The sequence below is a fragment of the Haemaphysalis longicornis genome, unplaced genomic scaffold (assembly GCF_048455015.1).
Source record: "Haemaphysalis longicornis isolate Haplotype H1 unplaced genomic scaffold, Haemaphysalis longicornis Haplotype H1 scaffold_1, whole genome shotgun sequence".
Classification (NCBI taxonomy): domain Eukaryota; kingdom Metazoa; phylum Arthropoda; class Arachnida; order Ixodida; family Ixodidae; genus Haemaphysalis; species Haemaphysalis longicornis.
The window spans coordinates 451,816,227-451,836,615 of NW_027526203.1; the positions used below are offsets into that span (position 1 = coordinate 451,816,227).

The window sequence follows — 20,389 nt, forward strand, 5'->3', positions numbered from 1 at the left end:
CGGATTTTCATAATTCTTGCGGGAGGAGATTTCTGGGACAATAGACTTTATCCCAAAATACATTACTAGTAGTCGATGGCAAGTGTTGCAGGGTCCCTTTAAGTCAGTGAAACTGGGCTAATTTTTATCTAATTGCCCATGTTTACTGTAGGGTAGTTAAGTGTGGGAGTGGACGGTTTTCTAGAACTGTTGGAGGGCACTCCAGACACACTGGGCTTTCAATAACCTAACTACCAGAGCAATGGGGATTTTGTGACAGGTGGTTGCAAGTCAAAATGGTTCCTCTTATACATATTTTATGGTCTGAGCCTCCAGTGACAGTGCAAGCAGTTCAAGAATCTGTTGTTGTAAAACACAAATTGCATCAAAATTGATTACTTTGACCGAGGGGGCAGCAGTAAAAAAGTTAGGTGAAGAAATGGGCCACTTGCCGGCAACCACCGTGCATGGCTCTTATAGGAAAGCAGCCTGCATTATGAGGTGAACACTGTATTGCCCAAATATGCTTGGTTGCCACTGCTCAATATTTGTTATCTAGAAGTACACTACTTTCGTGCATATGGCCCACATTCAAGATTGAGTAGCTTTCAAGGCAAAATTGGGTGTCAGCTACAGTACATACATTCTGACAAATATTGGTTTGTAGTTGTCTGCACTGGGCTGTACAATTCTAGCCAAATACAACATGGGTCAAAATTTGGTGCACCGTTATCATAAAGGTATTTGCTAGTGATGGCCTTTTCTTTTTGGACGATGCATAAGCCTCTTTTAGATGCTCCAGAACCATATGGACCTAGTCATCAAGGCATCAGGTCCATGCATCTAAAGGCCTGTCTGACTAGCATCATGTGATTTAAGATGCAGGTCTTAAAAGATACGAGGTACTGGGACACAGGAATGATTGCTCAAGTGACCTCTCAATTTTGTATTGATGTACGTGCTCCATACAATGCATATGGTACTGCTTCTCGTATACTTCATGTGGTGTGGTTGCATAGGGACCAAAGCATTGAGCTTTTACAGATAGTTTGCTGGTTTAATTTTCCATTGCAGGGGCTGTATTTCTGATTGCAGCAAAACACCAAAATGCATGGACGTGTGTGGTAAAAAACGCAGCTGTTTTGAGTAAATTCACATCCCTTTACTTGGGTGCACCTAAAATAGCCCAGGTGTAGATTTGGCGGATGGAGCCCGAAATGAGAACTCAACCAGCACTAATCGCCCCCAGTAACATTTTCGAATACAGTGGAACCCCGTTCACACGTTTTTCATGGGACCGGGGGAAAAAAATCGTAGCTACCAGGAAAAACACAGCAGTGAGGAAACCTTCGAAAATTATTGAAAACAGCATAGCTTTGACTTGCAACAGTGCGTTTTTGGCTTTCGATGAGAATGTAGGATTGCCGCTTTTTGCGATCGCTGGAAAATGCCACGCGTGGCAGTGCAAGGTACCTAGCGATGTCGACTCTCTTCCGCACTGGCTGCTTGTCTACTGCATTTAGTACGTCGAGCTTTTCCTGAAGGGCAAGCGCCTCCCGTTTTCGTGTCGGCATCAAGGCACAAAGCTTGCGGTTGCAAGTTCAACGGTGTTCTCGAAGCTTGTAGCGCACGATGACGACAAAAGCGGTTGCTATTCTTGCGGTGGTGCTTTAACAAAACACGCTCTTCCAGCATTCCGAAGTGAAGCTTCCGTTGTAAGCGCAGTGATGACGGTGATAGCATAGAGCAACATAGGACCAGCTAGTGGTGACGAATTGCACCCACATGCAACTTCGAACAGTCAGTTTCGTAGCCAAGCCTGGCCAAGGCTAGTCAGACGTCAAAATGGCGCTCTGCGCATGTTGCCCGGGTGGCTTAGGAGTGTCAGGTTGCGACGCATGATCCGGGATCGTGAGGATTTTAATACATGGGACTCTATGTGAGCTGCGCTGGGACAAGACAAGAGCAACGTAGCAGCCGGGAAAACTCAGCACTGCGGAATGCAAGAGCGGGGTTCTGCTGTACTATGTAGGCAGTGACAGCAGGCAAAAAATCAACTCGGCAGTCATAAGTGTAACTGAAAATATGGGGCAGAGATGGAGCACACAGGACAAGTGATGCTGAGGTTTTATTAGTGAAACGTCCCTAATGCAATGCATGGGCCAAGAAGCAGCACACCAGAGGCAAAAAGGAACAGAAAAATGGGGTGATTTACTGCATCAAAAAAAAAAAGAAAAAGAAACAAAAAGAGCAGATTTAAAAATGCCCAACGCGAAGATTAGGAAGGAAATTAGTGGCAGTGTATCCACTTGCTTTGCGACTTGTAGCATTTCTGCCACTGCCAGCAATGATGCTCCCATTCCTTAAAAGAGCACTAAAGTGCAAAAACAAATGCCAAGAGATCAGATATACCACTAGCTCTTGCAGCAGTTCAATAATGCAGGGAATGTCGAAAGTGTGGAAACAATTTGTACATTTTTTTCCCACTACAATTGGTGGCATCACAAATCGTGAATGGCAAAATTGGATTGGTGGGGTTGTTCATTTTTCTGAAAAGAACGGGGCCCACATGTGTTTGAAATGAACGTGTCTGACATCTTTAGTGGGGCATCTGTTGTGCCAAATAGGCAGCCTCACTACCTCATCCGATATGCTTTGTTCTGGTTGTGAATTCAGCCAGATTCTTTTTCTGGTAAACATGTGCAGTCAAGGTTTAAGGCGGACGAGAGTGAAAATATTTCAGAACCCCTGCAGTAGTGTGCCTGATAGCAGAGTTTTGTTCAATTATACCTGTGACTTTGCAATAAATTTGATCTTGAGCAAATATCAGTACTGCTAAAATGGTATGAATTTTGTCAATTTAACTGAAATTTGAACAAATATTTTTGTGGTGTTCACCCGTGGTCAAAGTGTAGAGCAGCTGAAATGGTTGCTTAGATGGCTCGTCCCAATTGTGACATCATGCATCTTGGGCCTCTCGTAGTCGCAGCCATTAGCATAGTCGTGACTGCAATCAGTGTACGCCTAGGTGGCCGAAGTGCGTTGTGGGTACCTCCGTGGCTTTGGAGTCACACTTAGACCTTGCTACAATTCAGACTTGTTGGCACAAACTCAAGCCAGTTGGCAGTGTGTGGCTAGTGTTGTACTATTATTCAATGCCATCCCGTCTGCATAACTTTAACATTGGAGGATATACACGGTGTTCTTTGGCTGTGCACTTGGTTGAAGTATGTGGGTCACATGTGAAATTACTTGTGTAAGCATAAGTTGTGCACGAGAACTTGTGCAGTGCTTCTAGGAACTTCTCTTGCAGCTCCTAAGGGAAGTATTTTGTTCACAAAATGACCCACCTCTCACTCTTGCATGGCATTGCTGGTGTCAGTATGGTGTGCCTTGCTCTGCAGATGCCGCACGAGTCCACGGTGAACCACGAGCAAGACCCAACACTCCAAATGAATGGCGATAGCATGCTGGACGGTGAACTAATCAAAAGCGGCTCATCCGAGCCCGTGCGCAAATTCTCCAAGAGCGAACAGGTGAGGCTGCATGCAGGGCTGTAAGGGACTGTGGCGAGTGTGTTCGTAAAGGCAGCCGCCTGTCTCTCCTTCTCTTCATTCTGGTCGGCAGCCTTCAAGCAGCATCTGATGCACAGGGGGCAAGCATACCTGTTCCATCTGCGCGTGCTGCAAAGTGAAGGCGCGACACTGACTGCCTGAAATTGTGTGCAGGTGCCGCACCGCTTCCCGGAAGCCCCAAGCCAGATTACGCACCACCACGACACGGATGATGACGACGAAGAAGCGGAGCGGGCCTCCGAGTCTCAACGCCAGTGGGCAGCTGCTTAAAGGCCCCCAAACCCTGGGCGCGCTCGTTCTGCAAAGGCAGCTAGCCGAACAGTGGCCTTAACAAGTGGTGCTCACATGAGCCCGCCTTGGAAGCTGCTCCGCTTGGCCCCATTGCCGGGAGTGGGCTGGCCCTGGCTTGTATCGTGGCAAGCACTGTCGAGCAGGATATGTACATTGTGTAAATTTTTTTTATATATATGTACTAGCGCAATCCAGGTGGCTCACTCATTGTGTGTGTGCTTGTCTCTGGTGCAGTATGCAAGTTTTTTTTTCTTGTGCAATTCAGATTTCTCACACGATTCCTGCAAATATAGCCACGTCAGCCCTTCCCAGGTTTGTCTCTGGTATTAATGTAATTCTTAACTGTTTATCTGCCTTGTACTGGCCACTTTTTAGGGACTAAAATATTTTCCAACAACTGTATGCTAAAGCTGTCTCATTCCTTCTCTAAGAACCTAGGACCATATTCACAAAGCATAGTGGTTATGGTTACCTTGTATATGCCACCATCGAAGGCAGCCTACACTAAGGAGTATAGAAATTGCTGTCTGTTCCACCCTGAGCTGTGGACTTCTTTGACTTTACTTCTCAATGCCCCTGTGTCAAGACTTCAACACACAGTACAGTTCCCAGGTGATCTAGATGAATCCATAGCAGCTAAACCAATGCAGCACACATCGTAGCCTGGTTGCAGCTGTGGTGCTGAAAGCAAAAAAAAAATTTGGAATGCGATTTTTGATTGAGTCCTCGACTTTTGTTTGTTGAAAGACAAAAGTTCAGGGCCATTACTTCAGAAGTATGTTTTGCAATTTGGACATCTGGCTTTCTTTTACATGGGAGCTAACCAAGGCACTGCAACAGTGCAATACCTCTGTCAGTATATCTGGGCACAAATGAGGTAGAGGAGGCAACAGTGCCTGGGCGGTCTGACAGAGCAGTAGGCAAAGCATAAATGTGTAACAGCAGCGTATTACTGGCTACTGCAAACCCCACCTACCTCCATGTCATGACCTTGCAAAGTCCTACGCACACTGCCTCCCCCCCCTTCCCCCCCATATCCCACGAGATGGCCCTGAGTGGGAATCCAGCAGTGCACACAACACATCCAAAGGGGCAGGAGAAGGGAGGGGAATTGCGGTGAAGTGTTGAAAACTTTAAGCAATGATTGCAACAACTAACAAAATGTACCAGAAGAACGCGGGTGCTCCGCCTCCCCGTCTGTCTCCTCGCATTCAAAACAATACGTCCTCGAAACCTTAGCGTATGGCCTTTTTTTTTTTTAACAGCAAAGCTGGTTCCTGAAGCCCCGTATGTATCCCCTGCATGCGTTCCAAGGGGAGTATGTTGCGCGGTTTCTGTCCGTGTATATCGGGGACTCTGTGCGTGCGCAGGTAAAGGAGAGCGGAAAAGAGTGGCGCCGCCGCTGCAGCGGTCGTGGAAATTTCCTGGCCGCGTGCACAACCAGCCGCTGATCACTCAAGCTGCAGCAGGTGCAGCATGAAGAAGCGTTGAAGAAGGAATGCGAGGGTGTAGAACAAGCAGCTCGACACTTCAACGACAGCTTAGCTGGCATTCCAACTTCACAGACTGGATTGCGCAATTTCTTTTTTAGCTCCACCCGAAGTTGGATGATCGCAGCAAAACTGGACGGTGGGGACACCACGTGCAAGCTCACGTGACGTCACCACCGTCCTTTCTGGTGCACTGCCCGCAGCTTCCCTAGCGCTGCTCGAGATAAGAGCACAATATAAGTTCACTGCCTTTCGCCATTTACGCGGTTCACCAACATGGCAGCTATCGTGACGTCAGTGCAAGCTATATGCACTATATGTAAGCAATGAAGCAGACCCGTCAATCGAGTTCATGAAAGAAAACTATTCAGCGCTAACCGTTACGCAGGCCTGGAACCGCGCCAAACGAAAAAGTGCAAGATTACGATAACTGCAGAAGTATGTATTTATTGAGCGGAAAAGCATTATTTTCATATGGGCGTAGTAGGGGAGGTTGGCGTTTTTCTTGCCCTGCACCACCATGACGCCGTCCATGTAGTCGTGTGTCATCTAGTCGCTGTTTCGCCCCAAGGCTATCATGCCAGCCTCGACGCAGACTGCCTTGCACTGTGCCCCGTTGGAGCCGTCAGTACAGCGCGTTAGCTCTTCGAAGTTGACGTCCCTTGGTAGTTCGTCTTGCGCTAGTGAATGTGCATGATGCGTTCCCGGGCATTTTCGTCCGGGTCCGGAAACTCAATCTTCCTGTCCAGTCGGCCGGACGTCAGCACGGCCGGGTCCAGTATATGTCCACTCGGTTGGTAGCTGCGATCACCCTGACGTCCCCGCTCAAGCTGAACCCGTCTAGCTGATTGAGCAGCTCGAGCATGGTGCGCTGCACCTCCCGGCAGCCGGTTTCCTCAGAGTCGAAGCGCTTGGTGCCGATAGCGTCCAGCTCGTCGATGAATAATCGCCGGCACCTCCTTGGCGAGCGCTAACGCGTCTCTCACCAACTTGGCCCCATCGCCGATGAATGTCTGAACCACCGAAGGGGCAGCGAGTTTGAGGAACGTGGATTTGGTCTGCGCCACCCAAGCCCGAGCCATGAGGGTCTTGCCGGTTCCTGGAGGACCGTAAAGGAGCGCTCCCTTGTTTGGATCCAATCCGATCTTCGCAAACTTGCCCTTGTGCGTAACGGGAAGGACCACGGCCTCGACCAGCTCTTGAATCAGTTTGTCGAGACGGCCGATGTCACTGTAGTGTTCCGTGGACCACTCGTTTACTTGCATGGCCGTGACGCGGGAGTCGTACTCAGGCGGCAGTGTCTCCACGATGACGTTCGAGACCTTATTGACACCGGCGTAGTAACGGGGGCGAAGCTTTTCGGCATCTAGGCCGACGAGTGGCAAAAACACGCTCTGACGCTTGGGGGTTTTGATGATGACGCTCTTACCCTTTTAATTGCTCAGAGTTGGGTTAACTCTGGCACCGTCCTCTTCGCCAAGTTCCTCTGGGTCGAGGTCGGGCAGCTCGGCTACAGTTGACACCAAGTACGGCAGCACTTTCTTGAGCTTGATCTTGTCGTCGTTCTCCTTGATCTTCTTCAGCGCTTCGATCTCGTGCATGATGTGCATAACCTCGCTCTTCATTACGTCCAGCAGCATCATCATCATCATCACCAGCCTATCTACGCCCACTGCAGGGCAAAGGCCTCTCCCATTATTCTCCAATTACCTCGGTCCTGTGCCAACTGTGACCAATTTATCCCCGCAAACTTCTTGATCTCATCTGCCCATCTAGCTTTCTGCCGCCCCCTGCAACGCTTGCCTCCTCTAGGGATCCACTCTGTTACCCTTAATGACCAGCGGTTATCTTGCCTTCGCATTACATGCCCTGCCCACGTCCATTTCTTCTTAATTTCTACTAATATGTTCTTAACGCGCGTTTGTTCCCTGACCCACTCCACTCTCTTCTTGTCCCTTAATGTTACACCTATCATCTTCCGTTCCATTGCTCGCTGAGTCGTCCTCAATTCAAGTGTAACCCTCTTAGTGAGCCTCCAAGTTGACTTGTATGTGCTGAGATTAAAATTATAATTCTAAAATTATTGCTAAAATATTTGATTTTTGCGACAAGCCCACTGATACTGTCAGAGGACTTTCCGCTGCTGGCTATAAAGAAAAGAAAAAAAAACTACCTCCTCCCCTCGCGGGAACACTTGTGTAGATGCGACGCATAGGGGGTTCACGTTGCAGCGTTGGACAGCGGAGGAACGGCGCTGGAACGATGGAGCGGAGCGGCGCAGGCACCGCGTTTTATAGCGCGCATAACGGTGAGGGGACGCGCCGGCGCCAGTGTGTCTGCCGCGGCTATGACGCAACACAATCCACTTTAATCCAATCCAATCGAATCCGATCCAATGCCCCTCGACCCATTCTAGCCACCTTACCCTCGCGAGAGAGTGTTCGCTATCGGAGAGGAGAGGGGGTGAGCGGCGGAGGGCGAAGCTGGCGCGGCGAGGAGAATGGGGGAGGGGTGGACGCCGACAACGACGCCGACGCCGGATGCAGGGCCAAGGCGGGTGAATGAGATGCGTGGCATCTAAAAGCAGATGTATTTCCAAGGTAACTAAGTTATGCTCGCTCTCCTCGTACATCCCGTCGGTTTTCTTGCTGAATCTATTTGTTGTCTATGTCGCACTGCGCGCTGAGCCGATCCACGTTGTCACGCGTAGCTCTTTGCCAGGTTATGCACGGCCAGTTAGTAAAAGCACTAAGTACCTAGGGTAGTGGATATTGTGACAGGTAACTGGGTAGTGTTTTGTTAGTAAGTGCCACGACCTTTTCTTGAAGAGTGAAGGATAAACTGCGCGAGAAGTAAAGACGAAATAAAGAAATGCACGAAAGTTGGAAGTGCAGTCTAAGTGTCGCATGTGTCTCTTCCATTCGTCTTAACATTTAGCGCAGTTTACCCTTGTTTCAATAGACATCTTCCCTTAAAAATCAGGAAGCACTTTCGCGAAAAATGGGTTCCTCTATCTGCTTCACTAATCGGCAGCACACGCTTTGGTTGCCGGCGTGTGAGCACTGCCGCAGTAGACAGGTACAGGGCCAGAGCCACACATTTTTTTCGGAGGGGGTTATGGGTTATGCGAAGGGAAGAGTTCTGTCGAATGGAACACTGTCTCCTTTATGACTGTTGGAAAAAAATTTCGGGAGGGGTTCGAACCCTCCCCCCCCCCCCCACCTCAGGTGAGCCTTTTTCAGAAACTGTTCGCACATCCTTACAGCAAATACGCGACCAATCGTCTGGCTATTTTGTGATTTTATCTATCAACAAAAATTTAAGCTCTCCTAAAGCAGCGTTTCCATACAAATGATATTATGTATATTGTATATGCCGACTGAGCACAACAAATAATTCAAATAGTGTATTATTAAAATGTTTTCATCATGCGAGGAGCTAAATCTTTTGGGAAAGGTGGCGCCTATAGAAAACGAGATCGATGCGGAACTTTCACAAAGATGTGTTTAAGAAAACTCTCGAATAAAAAATCATGCATAGTTCCATTTATGCACAGGTCGTTTGCTTTTAAACACGTCATACATTTACATTTTTGCAGCCAATATCCACTTTTATAAGAGCAGGAAACACATTCGTATTGCACACGCCTTTTCTGCTATTAAATCGCGAAATAGATTTATACTTTTACAGAAATTCCCTATTTTAACACATGTATGTAAAAGGTAGGTTATGCATTTTGCAGAAATTCACACTTGAAATGGGGCGTGTATGCATACGTATTACCGTGATTTCTCTTTTTATTCCTTTTAAGAAAAGAAGAAATTTGTATGTATTATACAAGCGTTTTCCTGCCTTTTGCTGGGACAGTTTGTTGATGAGATCTTCAACATTAACCTGTGAACAAATCGCGATCCGTCTGCTCTCTGTGTCCGTCAGATGGATCAGCTCCGTCGCTCCACACGATGCACGGTTTTGGGCGAGAGCAACGTTTTAACAGCAGAGCTGTTCAAGCTCTTGGCTGCGCCGTCCGTACGTAGAATGAATACCAAGAAAATGCCGAGGCCCGAGTGCACGTACCCAGGTGGGGGACTGGCCAAGAATCGGGCGTAAGGAGGGCTAATCCGCACGCAACACAAAACTTTAAATTATAAACTTCAGCATTTGAATGAGGAAGTGCATATAATCACAAGCGAGAATTGTTAAAAAAATCACGCCATATCCACGGAATGAATGATGATAAGTGGGGCGAAGCTCGAGAGGGGGAGATCATCGGTAACCGTAACTCTCCCGTGAAAGTTCGCCCATTACATCATTAAGAAAGACGTAAGACTGTGTGCGTACATTGTACAAATCAACTTTTATTTTCGGAGTCAATGCTCCCAGGCCCAGACCTGGTGAAAGACCCCGCGCCATCGAGGACTACCCCGCACCTCCACCACAATTTGTCACGTAGGATGGGACACAACGGTAAAGAAAGAACTTTTATTTAGGGCGAACTTGTGCCCGAACAAGACGAGAGGAAACGAGCAAAGGTCCTTGCGTCTCGTTCGATCTCCGAGAACGACTGCCTGCGTTCGTGGCGTGATCTCTTGCGTGATCTCCCCCTCGCAGTGCACGTGCGCTCGCGCCTCCGTTGGCGAACACAGACAAGCTCGCGCTCCCGGTGCCGAGTTTGCGCTGCCCGTTGCAGCCGGTTCTTGCGCGTGCAACGCGGCCCACTTTGCGACATCTCCGAAAGCATGCGGCGGTCACGTACCACGAGACACAAGGGATGGACAGACCCATGGCTTTAGGAGCTTCGCCCCTAAAACTTCGGAAGTAGAGGGCAGGCGCCTAGTCTCAGATACGTATCCAGGCTTGCACGTGGGCTGTCGCCGCGTGAGGGGCTCCCAAAAAGAAAAGAAAAAAATACCGAGCGCATGTGCCAGCGTTTGAGCAAACCGCGTCGCCGACAAACGACTGTCGTCTGCTCCTGACGTCACACGCTCCGCGTTGATAGGGGGCATCCTCGATTTACCAGTCCTGGACGGTCCGCGGGCAGTCCGAGGACTGCGCTCGGACCGGAAGTCCCATAGGAATACATGGAAAAATCGAGCCGTCTCGGGCAGTCCGCGGACGATCCGGGACTGATAATCGAGGAGGCCCAGGGGCAACCACCTGCGTTCATAAAACTCCAACTCCCGGCGGTGGCGGCAAAACTCTCTCCGACCTTGTGCCGTGCACATGGGGGATGGGGCGACCAAAGAAGATACGGACGCCCAAAGAAGAGACGGATGACCAGGAAGCGCGCCGTGCCGTCAGGTGAGAATGCAATCGCCCAGAAGAACAAAAAGTAGTAGTGCAGGTCTTCAAGGGTGAGAGAGCGCTCGACGAAAACTTTTCGGCGGCGGACGATGAAGTATACGCCTCGAGCGCGGCCTGTAGGGGCTAAGGTCCCTAAAATTAATTTCAGGGACCTTAGTAGGGGCTGGAGTTCCTGTATATAGCTCCCGCAGGGAGCTAAGAGTTGCGCGACCGACCGCCTTCTTTGTTATCCGGATTGCTGCGGGAAAGCCGCCCGTCGCGAGTGAAGGAGCCTCGCCGCCACGCTTCCGACGGCGGCCGACGCACGGTGGGGGCGCAGCCGTAGTGGGGGCTTCTCTGCGCGGCATGGATAACCGGAGTGTCGCAATCACGGCGGCGCGTGGAAAAGGGTCGCGCAGGAGCTATATACAGGAACTCTAGTAGGGGTGCCACTGAAATCCCCCTAGCGGCCTCTTTTTAAAGCAGGCGCGGAAGTCTCCGTCCCGCTCCCCGCTGACGCCGCCGCTTTTGCGGCATGTTCACGACTGAGATTTAGCGTTTTCGGGTGTTGGAAATCCATGTTTATGTGGAGCAGTCACTCTGTTCGCAAATGGGGTGGGTTTACGAGAGCGTAAATTTTTTCTGACGCGATCTTAGTGTGGTATATTTTTATTTATTTATTTTATTTATTTCAGGATACTGTCAATCCCGTGATGAGATTATTACAGGAGTGGTGTCACATTGTAAAAACAAACAATACACAGACTAAAAATACATGTTTGAAGCACTTGGGATTTCAAGCATATATCTCGGACGTAGAGCTGTATAAGCGCCAGGTGTGTGTCACAGGCCAGCGTTGCGGAACCAGTGTATGCATGGAGCTGATTGTAGTTACACTGCCCTGAATTTACTAGCAGTGTCTTCGTAACCACCGGTTGCTCAGATGTTCATGCTACGGGTATACACTACGATGTAAATCAGTTTTGTGTGCTTACATATTCAGCGGAACACTCATACCTGACAGCACGCCAGTTACTTTTGCCAATAATATGCCTCAGATATTGATCACCACCGATTACAAGTAGTGTGTGTTAATTTCGGAAATATTGAATGCAAGTATGATGGATGATGCAGAATTATGCTCGGAGATCAGCGCACGACAAAGAGTCGTCTTGTCGTGAGATGAGCGCCCGCAAACATTCATCTGCTACATATATCCTCTGCGAGCAGCGCACAGACGGGCTTAGAATATAAATGGCGTCCGCGACTAAACGCTTCTTTGAAATATCGTCACATGGCACAGGCAGCCCGCAGAATAAAGGAGAAACTGAAATCAGAGGGCCTTGTGTACACTCTTCCAACGACACCTTTCATCACTTGTGAACTGCGTACCCTGTATACTTCCAAAAATGCGTCGGCCGAACTGTTCGTTGACGTCGAAAAACAAAACGACAGTGAACGCGAGATTTGTATGTGTGATTACTAAAACGTTAATTGCTTGATTCCGCTCCGCATTTGTACACAGCGTCCCCCTCCCCCACCCCCCACCTATGTCTCGCGAAATAGCAGTGTATTTCGCGTGTAGTTGGTCTGGTGAGCCCTAACTGCCTTAAGGTTCGACGAACGTCTTTAGCATGCCAGAAGCTCAACTGTTTTTTTTTTTTTTTTCATTTCCGTTAGAGCTATTACGTTTCTTCCGCACTTGCACAGCATGTATTTTTCCATGGTTTCATATTAGATTGCCTTGGTTCTTGCTATAATTGTGTGGGCACATATTTAACGACGTACAGGCTTGGAATATACTTAACGTTTTCGCATTATTTACATTCTTATCTTATAAAAGGCACGTTATTGTCCGGGATTGGCTAATCATATCCCCGAAAAATATTTTTCTGCGACGTATACATCCGAAACGAAGCCGAATTCGTTGTCCACGCTGCAAAATGAAGCCAACCTCTCACTGTGCCAGTATCACGTCTAAACGAGGCGACAGCAGAATTCATTTGTGCCTGACGTATTTGGAGGTGATAGGGGTGATGCGTGTGCTGCTGCCGTCGACGACAGCTGGAAGAGCGGCGACGATGCGTGCAGAACTGCGTCCCCGGGTAGCTCTACGAAGATGCAGCTGCTTTTTATGTGACCTAAACGTACTCTTTGCTGATAGACGTCACCATAACAAGTTGTTTTTAGGGCGCCGAAAGGTGAAAAGAAGCGAAACAGAACCAAAACACTGCACGAGCCCCTATCAGCCACGCAGCGCATATCCCGTCAACGCCGCGGAGAAGCGGTGGCAGACGGCGCAGCGATCGCGAAGCTCGAGGCGTATACGAAGACTGAGGAGGGTACTGTATAAAATAAGCACTTATATGCTTTACTTTGCGTTTGGTTTGGTCTTCTGCTGTCGAGGGCCATATATACACAGGGTAAACGGTTCTCAGCGACCTATATCGCACTCGTCGAGTTTAGCTTAGAGAGACAAACACACCTCTGGGGCGGTGTTCTCGAGTTTTGTCCATTTTGCGTCCCTTTCAAAAGTGTCCCTTTTGGCAAACCCTGATTGGCTAAAAGCAAACAACCGGAAGTGACGTAACGCAAGCGCGGGGAAACTTACTGTGAACGCTCACTGCTTAACCGGAAGTACGTCACGAAGAAGGGGCGCAAAAGGGACGTTTTCAAAAGGGACAGTTAAGAGAATACCACCCCTGTTGTGACATCAAGCTTGCACCGTTGTCGCCTGCACCGTTGTCGCTCCTGCCCTCCGTTGTCGCTTGATCTGTGATTCACACAGTATCTCGCGTCGCGCTTGCTCCGCTGTGCGAGATCGATGCAGCGAATTCCCACTGACCAGCCTCGGTAGATGCGGTGTAGCTACGACATCTACAAACACAGCCGATATATCTCCCCTTACTTCTAACTCCTCTCAAACCTGGATTTTTCGCGCAAGCTCATGGGTTGCACCGAAGGAGTTTCCTGCGTACTAGCAGAGTCCTTCAATGCTTTACTGGTCACGAAACTGCTCCGTAACTCAATGGGGGAGCTTCATATGCTGCGTTTGGCCGCCGCGCGGTGGCGCCACCCTCTCACTGAGGTCACTCCTCGTGCGGCGTTGCGCTGGCTCGAACGGCGGAGCCGCGGCGAGTAGTGTTTGTTTTGTGCGGGAAAAAATGTAATGTGCATCTCGCGCTCTTGTGATGCGACTTAAGTAGTGCAACGACGATGCCTAGCATGTGTTGCGTCCCGGGATGTCGTTTCTTGTACAACGATACCACAGAAAATGTTTCCTCGTTCTGTTGAGCGAGCGACGGGGAGCTGCGAGAGAAATGGAGGCGCGCCATTCCAAGGCAAGAAACTGGAGATTTCAGCTTCGATTATAAGTGTGTGACAGTGCGTGGAAATGCACTGTGTGTGAGAATGGAAAAAGCAATGTACCCTTTTGAGAGCATCGTGGACCTAGAATTGTACAAGGCTAACTTAAAGCCGGATTTTTGTCATATCAGTCAGGTTGCAGCGGTGCTTCATTACCTGTTTGCAAACTTGTATTACGTTGCGCTCAGGCTCGCGTGTAAAAAAGCTTTGGGACGTCCTTGTGCTTTTACTTTTCATCTTTTCGCGAATTATCCCCTAGGGTTCGTCTTGTTTGTTTTTTAACCGCGCGTGGCCGATTCCGGTTTCTTATCTGGCGTTTCAACCGGAGCGCCCGTTTGCTCTTTTTGTTGTACGTCCCGTCGGGCAATATTGTTTGATATGAAAAGGGTGCCACCTTGTCGCCAACTTGATTTTTTGTTTCTTCGACAATGTTCTCGATCCCATTTCCATGGATCTGAAATTAATAACGTTCCGAGAGTAATGCATGCATAGCGAACGCCGCGCAACTCACTATATTGACGTTCTCTGTGCACGTCACACTGCGGTCTGCTTCTTCGACGTTTGTTTCATTCTAGTCTTCTGTAGAACAGGAGCTCGCTAGCTCGCTGCGTTCAGAAAAGCTTTGCGTCGTTCTTGGCTACGTGGCAATATTCTGTTTCCTCCGTGTCCTGCACATCGCAGCGCGAAAAAATACATTATTGTACGCTGGACCACGCTCTTTTGTCTCCCTTCCTAACATTGAATTTTTGTTGCGTGTGATAAAACCAGTTTTATTGTTCTTTTTTCGCTTCCTGTTTTTGCAAGGATTGCAAAGCGTAGAAGCGGAAAGACACATGGTGCAACATATATCTCTTCGTGTTTTGATCCTTCCCGTTTCTGCAGCGTTTTTATATGTTCTCAAGTATGCACCCACTCATTGAAAGGACAATACTATTGGGCTATCTCTTTTAGTGTTCTGTGCATTCCAAAGCAATCAACGGATTCATTAAGCGTAGTCTGAACGACGCGTACTTGGTTTCTTTCAGTTTTTTTTTTTATTGTATTATCGATGGGCCCGCAGCAGTTCGTGACTACGCAGCTACCGTATGTGTGGTATTTACAACTTTTGCTTTAAGAAAAGAAGAAATAGAGGTTTAAAAATCTGAAAACACGACGGCGCAGCGCTTGTGCCATAGCACGCAGAATCCGTTGCCGTTCGCGGCCGAAGTGTACGGTAATTTACTACGAAAAATAAAACCCCGTTGAAGGCAGGTGATGACTGGACTATTCATCGCTAACTACTACGAAAAAAAACACACTTAATCAGCGCGCAGACGCCAAAAGCAGCGAGCGTTTGCACGCCAAGAGCAGGCCAATGCACCGCGAAAGCGGCGGCTGGATGACCTTCGTGCGGCGGTGGCGCCTGTAGTGGCGCGCGCGGTCCCTATATGAAACGAGCGCCGAAGTTTCGTGACCATTAAAGCATTGAATGACTCTGGTACTAGGGACCCCCGGAGTTTCCTTTCGCCTAGCCACATAAGGCAACCAAGTGGTGCTTCCCCCTCTCGTGCTTTAAAACCACTCGAATTCACCTTAGGGAAACAACTTTCAAACTTTGTTTGTTGTATGTTTGTTTCAATTTTATCTCGAAGTGCAAAGCCCACGATAAGGCGTTCAAAAAACTCCACATCGCGACGTGGACGTCGAGAGCTATCACGAATTGATACCACCGGTGGGCAGTTCGTGTCGCGCGGCCAGTGACTCCTCGGCTTTTGTGAACCAGTCAGGGCTTAAGCCCTGACTGGTTCACAAAACCGCTGAAGAATTCTTCAGCGGTTATAGATAATGCCCCTTATATATACGTCCATGTTCCTCCACTATACAGCAAGCCGAAGTGCCGCATCATTAGAGAGTTTTAGCTGAACGTTTTCGACGGTCCTCTCCGGTGTCAGCGGCCCGCTTAGCGCAACCGGAGCCAATGCCGTTCGCGGCCAAGCGCGCTACACATGCGCAATGGCGCTCCCGCTTGCTATCGGAGCTATGGTCCCTAGAAATTGTCGGAGCGGAGCGAACCGTGAAAAACGGTCAGCTAAAACTCGCTATTGTCGCAACAGTAGAGTAGGAAGGCCATCTTGGTGAAGGGCACCTTGAGCGGCTTGTGTCGCGAGAAGACACGCTAGCTTGGCGAGCACCTTTTCCACACGCTTCATCGCCTATAATCCAACACGCTGAAATGGAAGTGGTGCAGACAGTGTGTGGCAGCTTCTTTCCGCTCCCACGCAAGGCGGGGGCATCCAGTGACACTCAGTCCATGGCGTACGCAGGATTTCGTTTCGGATGGGGCCTAGGCCGCCAAAAAAAAAAAGGGGGGGGGGGGAAGGAGTAATCCTTAATGAAGGGAAAAGTAAACAGCAACAAAACTGAACTAAACAGAAAGCAAGAAATTTACACAATACAAAAATACAAAGTGTTCAAGATGACGTTGTACTCCACATGACTTTCCTATTGTTTTGTTCATTTTTTCTCGGTCGATATAGCAACGTGGCTGATCTTGGCGGCGAGGACATACGCCGAAGCCGCATGTGGCTGGCGCCTATAGCTTTTCCACTTAAAGACAATCATTGGTAGTTTCTATAGCTTTTACACTTCAAGACAATCATTAATTATTGTCTTTAAGTGGAAAAGCTATAGAAACTATAGAGCTATAGAAAAAAGCTATAGGAAAAGCTATAGAAAAAAATCTGCCTGTCAACAAATAATAACTACCAACTGGTAGTTATTATTTGTTGACAGGCAGAATTTTTTTTTTGTCTTTCGTACACCCCCCTCCCCCCGGATTGAAAATTTCGGAGGGGTCCGTGAACCATTCGACCCCCCCCCCCCCTCCTCCCCCTGCTTACGCCAGTGCAGTGACTGACCTCAAGAGTGGGCTTACAGGGGTAACCATGCTTTGTTGCTCGCGGGTTTTGGATCAAGCGGGCCGTCTTGGGTGGTTCGTCTCGGATGGGGAGCCGCGTAGCACAGAGTCGACCAGTGAACTCATTGATAAATGACTCTTTGGGCAGAATAACCACCATCGGCAGCAGCGAAATGCCCCCCGACGCGGCAATGAGAATGAAGGGAGTAACCAAGTCGGAATTTTTTTTTAATTTGCAGCTGAATGGGAATCGAACCGAGCACCTTCGGAATATATGAGTTCACCACGCAGAACCGGCGCTACTTTTATTATTACAAGAAAACAAATGCCACTCACATTACCCCAGCGAGAAGGAAGTAAGCTATATATAGTCGAGTATCAAACGCAACCAACAACAAAGAAGACGTAGCACTACCCAACCGCAGCTACAACAAAAGTCAAAATGCCGCATTAAAAGTCGGGCATTGACAGCATCGATCCAAACACCGGAATGAGCCAAGTGTATCATTTGATTTTTCATATAGGCTGCGCACTTGGACAATGTGTCTATAGGTTTTTCGTTTAGCGCGCAGGCTCAACGTGACGGTCTATCATCCTAGATCCCTATATATTTATTACAATACTCTCAATGCCCCGAGGGCATTGCGGAGAAGACTGGGATGAACCATCGTTGGATATCTCTTTCTTGAATGATGAGGGATCGTGGTTGCGGGAAGACGCCAAGGCGCCAAGAATACACGCATACACTGCATGCTTCGCTCCTCCCCAGGTTTGACATTAGTGGAGATGGCCCGGCATTTTTTTTGTATATGAGGGCTTATATTTCCCCTGAAAAAAAAAGTCTTCCCAGCAAGGCACTTGTGTTTGGAGGTGAGGCCATGTGCCGACTTTAAGGGGATCGGTGTAAGCGTGGTCTTTGTAAGCTGGCCTTCCCACATTGTCAGTTGCACAGTGAAGCATGACCATCTACGGAGGCAGTAAGGGGGGGGGGGGGGGGGGGGTAGTGGTTCGACTTTTATAGGAAGAGGGAAAAGGAATGGACTGGGGATATTTTGAACTCATCTTGGAGTTCAGCATACAACCCAGTCCCCGGGTTGGGAATATAGTGGGATAGAATTGGATAGGGCCGAGAAACGTTAAGATTAGAAAGGCGAGAAAACAGTAGAGGACAGTAGTTACTGCCCCACTTTATATTCGTTTCCACAGCCGCCACCTGTACTCAGGCGTGTGTACCCCTGACACTGCGCAATGCCGCGCGCGCTCTTCGGCGGCCACCTGTGCGCCGCACTGGAGACGTCATTGTCTCTACCCACCAATAGTGTGTGTTTTAGATGCGACGCTCAGAGCATCTCTTGTCGTCGGCCCTGTCCTTCCTGCGTGCGTCCGTTGTTGTCCGCGTGCGTCCGTTGTTGTCCTAGCCACTCTCCCGCTCTCCTCTCCGATAGCGAACACTCTCTCGCGAGGGGAATTGCATTGTATTCGCTTGGCTTGGCTTGGCTTGGCTTGACTTGGATTGGATTGGATTTGGATTGGATTGAATTAAAGTGGATTGTGTTGGATTGTGTTGCCTCATAGCCGCGGCAGACGCACTGGCGCCGGCGCGTGCCCAGGTGAGAGCGTGTGCGGCCCAGCGCGCGCTCACTCAGCCGGTGGGCGGCGCTGCGCGCGATGCTGCGCTAGGGTGCCTCGATGCGCGCCCGCGGAGCGGGTGCGCATCGAGGCACCCTATGCTGCGCATGTGCAGTACTCTCTCTCTCCGCGATCTCCTCTCGTTCGGGCGCGCTGCGCATATAACCGGTGTGCCGCTCTCCAGCGGCCTTTCTGTCGACGGTTGCTCTCCGCTTGCGCTTGAACCCCCCTCAGCGTCGCATCACACCAGGGTTCCCGCGCGGGGAGGTGGGCGTAATTTTTTTGTCAGGGACATAGAGATGACGCCACTGCCCTTATAATTCAACATAGAAAATACCCAATACAGCTAAACCTAAACATAGCAAATCCCACCAGTGCGCCAGCTTTGGCGGTCTTCCCTCTTCACATGCGGGGTGGGAGCCTGGCTCTGATTTTTTTCTCTGTGTGTGACTTTGTTGTGTCTATAAACTGATTCCTTCCTTATCCTGAATATTGTATGGAAGTAAAGGATTTTACTGTTTATCCAGCGAACGCTTATTTTTCTCTATAGCCACTGAGGCAAAACAGACATCATGTTCAGGATCCATTCTTCAACACAACAATAGCAAGGTGGTTTAGGGAGTCGTGCATAGTTGGGATAGCTATTGAGGAAGTATTCTGAAAGCCTTAAAGGTGTTGATCGGGGGAGCAATTGCCGGCATATCACGCAAGGCTAGATATTTTGTCAATAAACACAATCACCACCACCACCACCATCTTCCTGTTCTGTGTGTACGAAGATTACTGAATCCTGCTATTAATCTTTGTGGTGATATGAGCTAAAATGCGCATTAATTAACCCATTAACCTGGAACGCACGTGTTTTCGCACGATTGGAGAACTGAACAAGGGGTCAAGGCGTAGTCTATAGGATTCTATTAACGTAACTATGATCTACCTAGCCTGCTTCTTGTTACCCCCAAATTTATTGAAGGGGGCCATTTAAATGACAAGGGTGGCAACAAATAACGAATCACACATGATTGGGCGGCGCAGTGGCGTTACCTGTAGTGTGGGCCAAGCCTGTTTTGATCTGGAAAGCACCTCTCATCGTTAAAATTACCCGCAGAAGTGGGAATCCAGCTTTCGCAACGCCTACAGCTCAGCTATTAAAAACGAACCCCGCTTGTCGGCGGTCAACAGCCGGCTCGCAGGAGCGGGGTGAAACGGCGGGGGAGAGATCACTGCCAGCGCTATTTCGAGTGAGCGCAACGAGGCTCGGTCTGCAGCGAAGAGCGCGGCGCGCATTCCCGCCATAATCTCGCGTTTAGTTCGTCGTCGACAAGCTGGCGGCGTGCGCGAGGAACGAAGCGGCATTCTGCACTTCACTGCTGGCTGGGAAGTGGGACCGAAGTTTTTTAGAACGCGTCAATTCGCCCACGGCCATGTGCATTACATTTTTTATGTCTGATACACAGAGGTCGGCGAACTCACTCATGAGTCCACTCACTCAGACTCATTTGGACTCAAACTCACGCGTGAGTTTGAGTTTGAGTGAGCGCGAGGCTAGTGTGGCATGATGAGTTTGAGCTTGAGTGAGTTTGAGCCGAGTGATCCCGACTGAGTTTGAGTCCGATTGAGTTTGAGTACGCCTGAGACCTAGCTGAGACCTAGTGAATTCTGAGTCGATGTTGAGTTCGGAGTACATTTTGAGTTTGAGTCCATTTTGATTACTGAGTACATTTTGAGTTTGAGTCCATTTTGAGTTCTGAGTACATTTTGAGTTTGAGTCCATCTTGAGTTCTGAGTACATTTTGAGTTTGAGTACATATGAGTAGCCTAGCAGGCGGCTATCGTTGGCTGTTAAGTTTCATGCGTCGCTGTGGGCTCGGAATTCAGGT

The 20,389-nt window shown here is 49.1% G+C and overlaps 1 protein-coding gene and 1 pseudogene across 7 annotated transcripts in view; one reads left to right on the forward strand and one right to left on the reverse strand.

The window, feature by feature from the left end:
- The window catches only part of Nt5b (5' nucleotidase B), an 85,698-nt gene extending 81,451 nt beyond the window's left edge, over window positions 1-4,247 (forward strand). For all 7 annotated transcript variants that reach the window (XM_077687800.1, XM_077687803.1, XM_077687801.1 and 4 more), the window contains 2 exons: window positions 3,384-3,515; window positions 3,708-4,247. In XM_077687800.1, coding sequence (XP_077543926.1) covers window positions 3,384-3,515; window positions 3,708-3,824 — 249 coding nt within the window. In that variant the 3' untranslated portion in view covers window positions 3,825-4,247. The remainder of the gene's footprint in view (window positions 1-3,383; window positions 3,516-3,707) is intronic.
- A 1,108-nt stretch (window positions 4,248-5,355) lies between these two features.
- On the reverse strand, window positions 5,356-7,169 carry LOC144156032 (26S proteasome regulatory subunit 6A-B pseudogene; annotated as a pseudogene).
- Window positions 7,170-20,389: the final 13,220 nt, after the last annotated feature.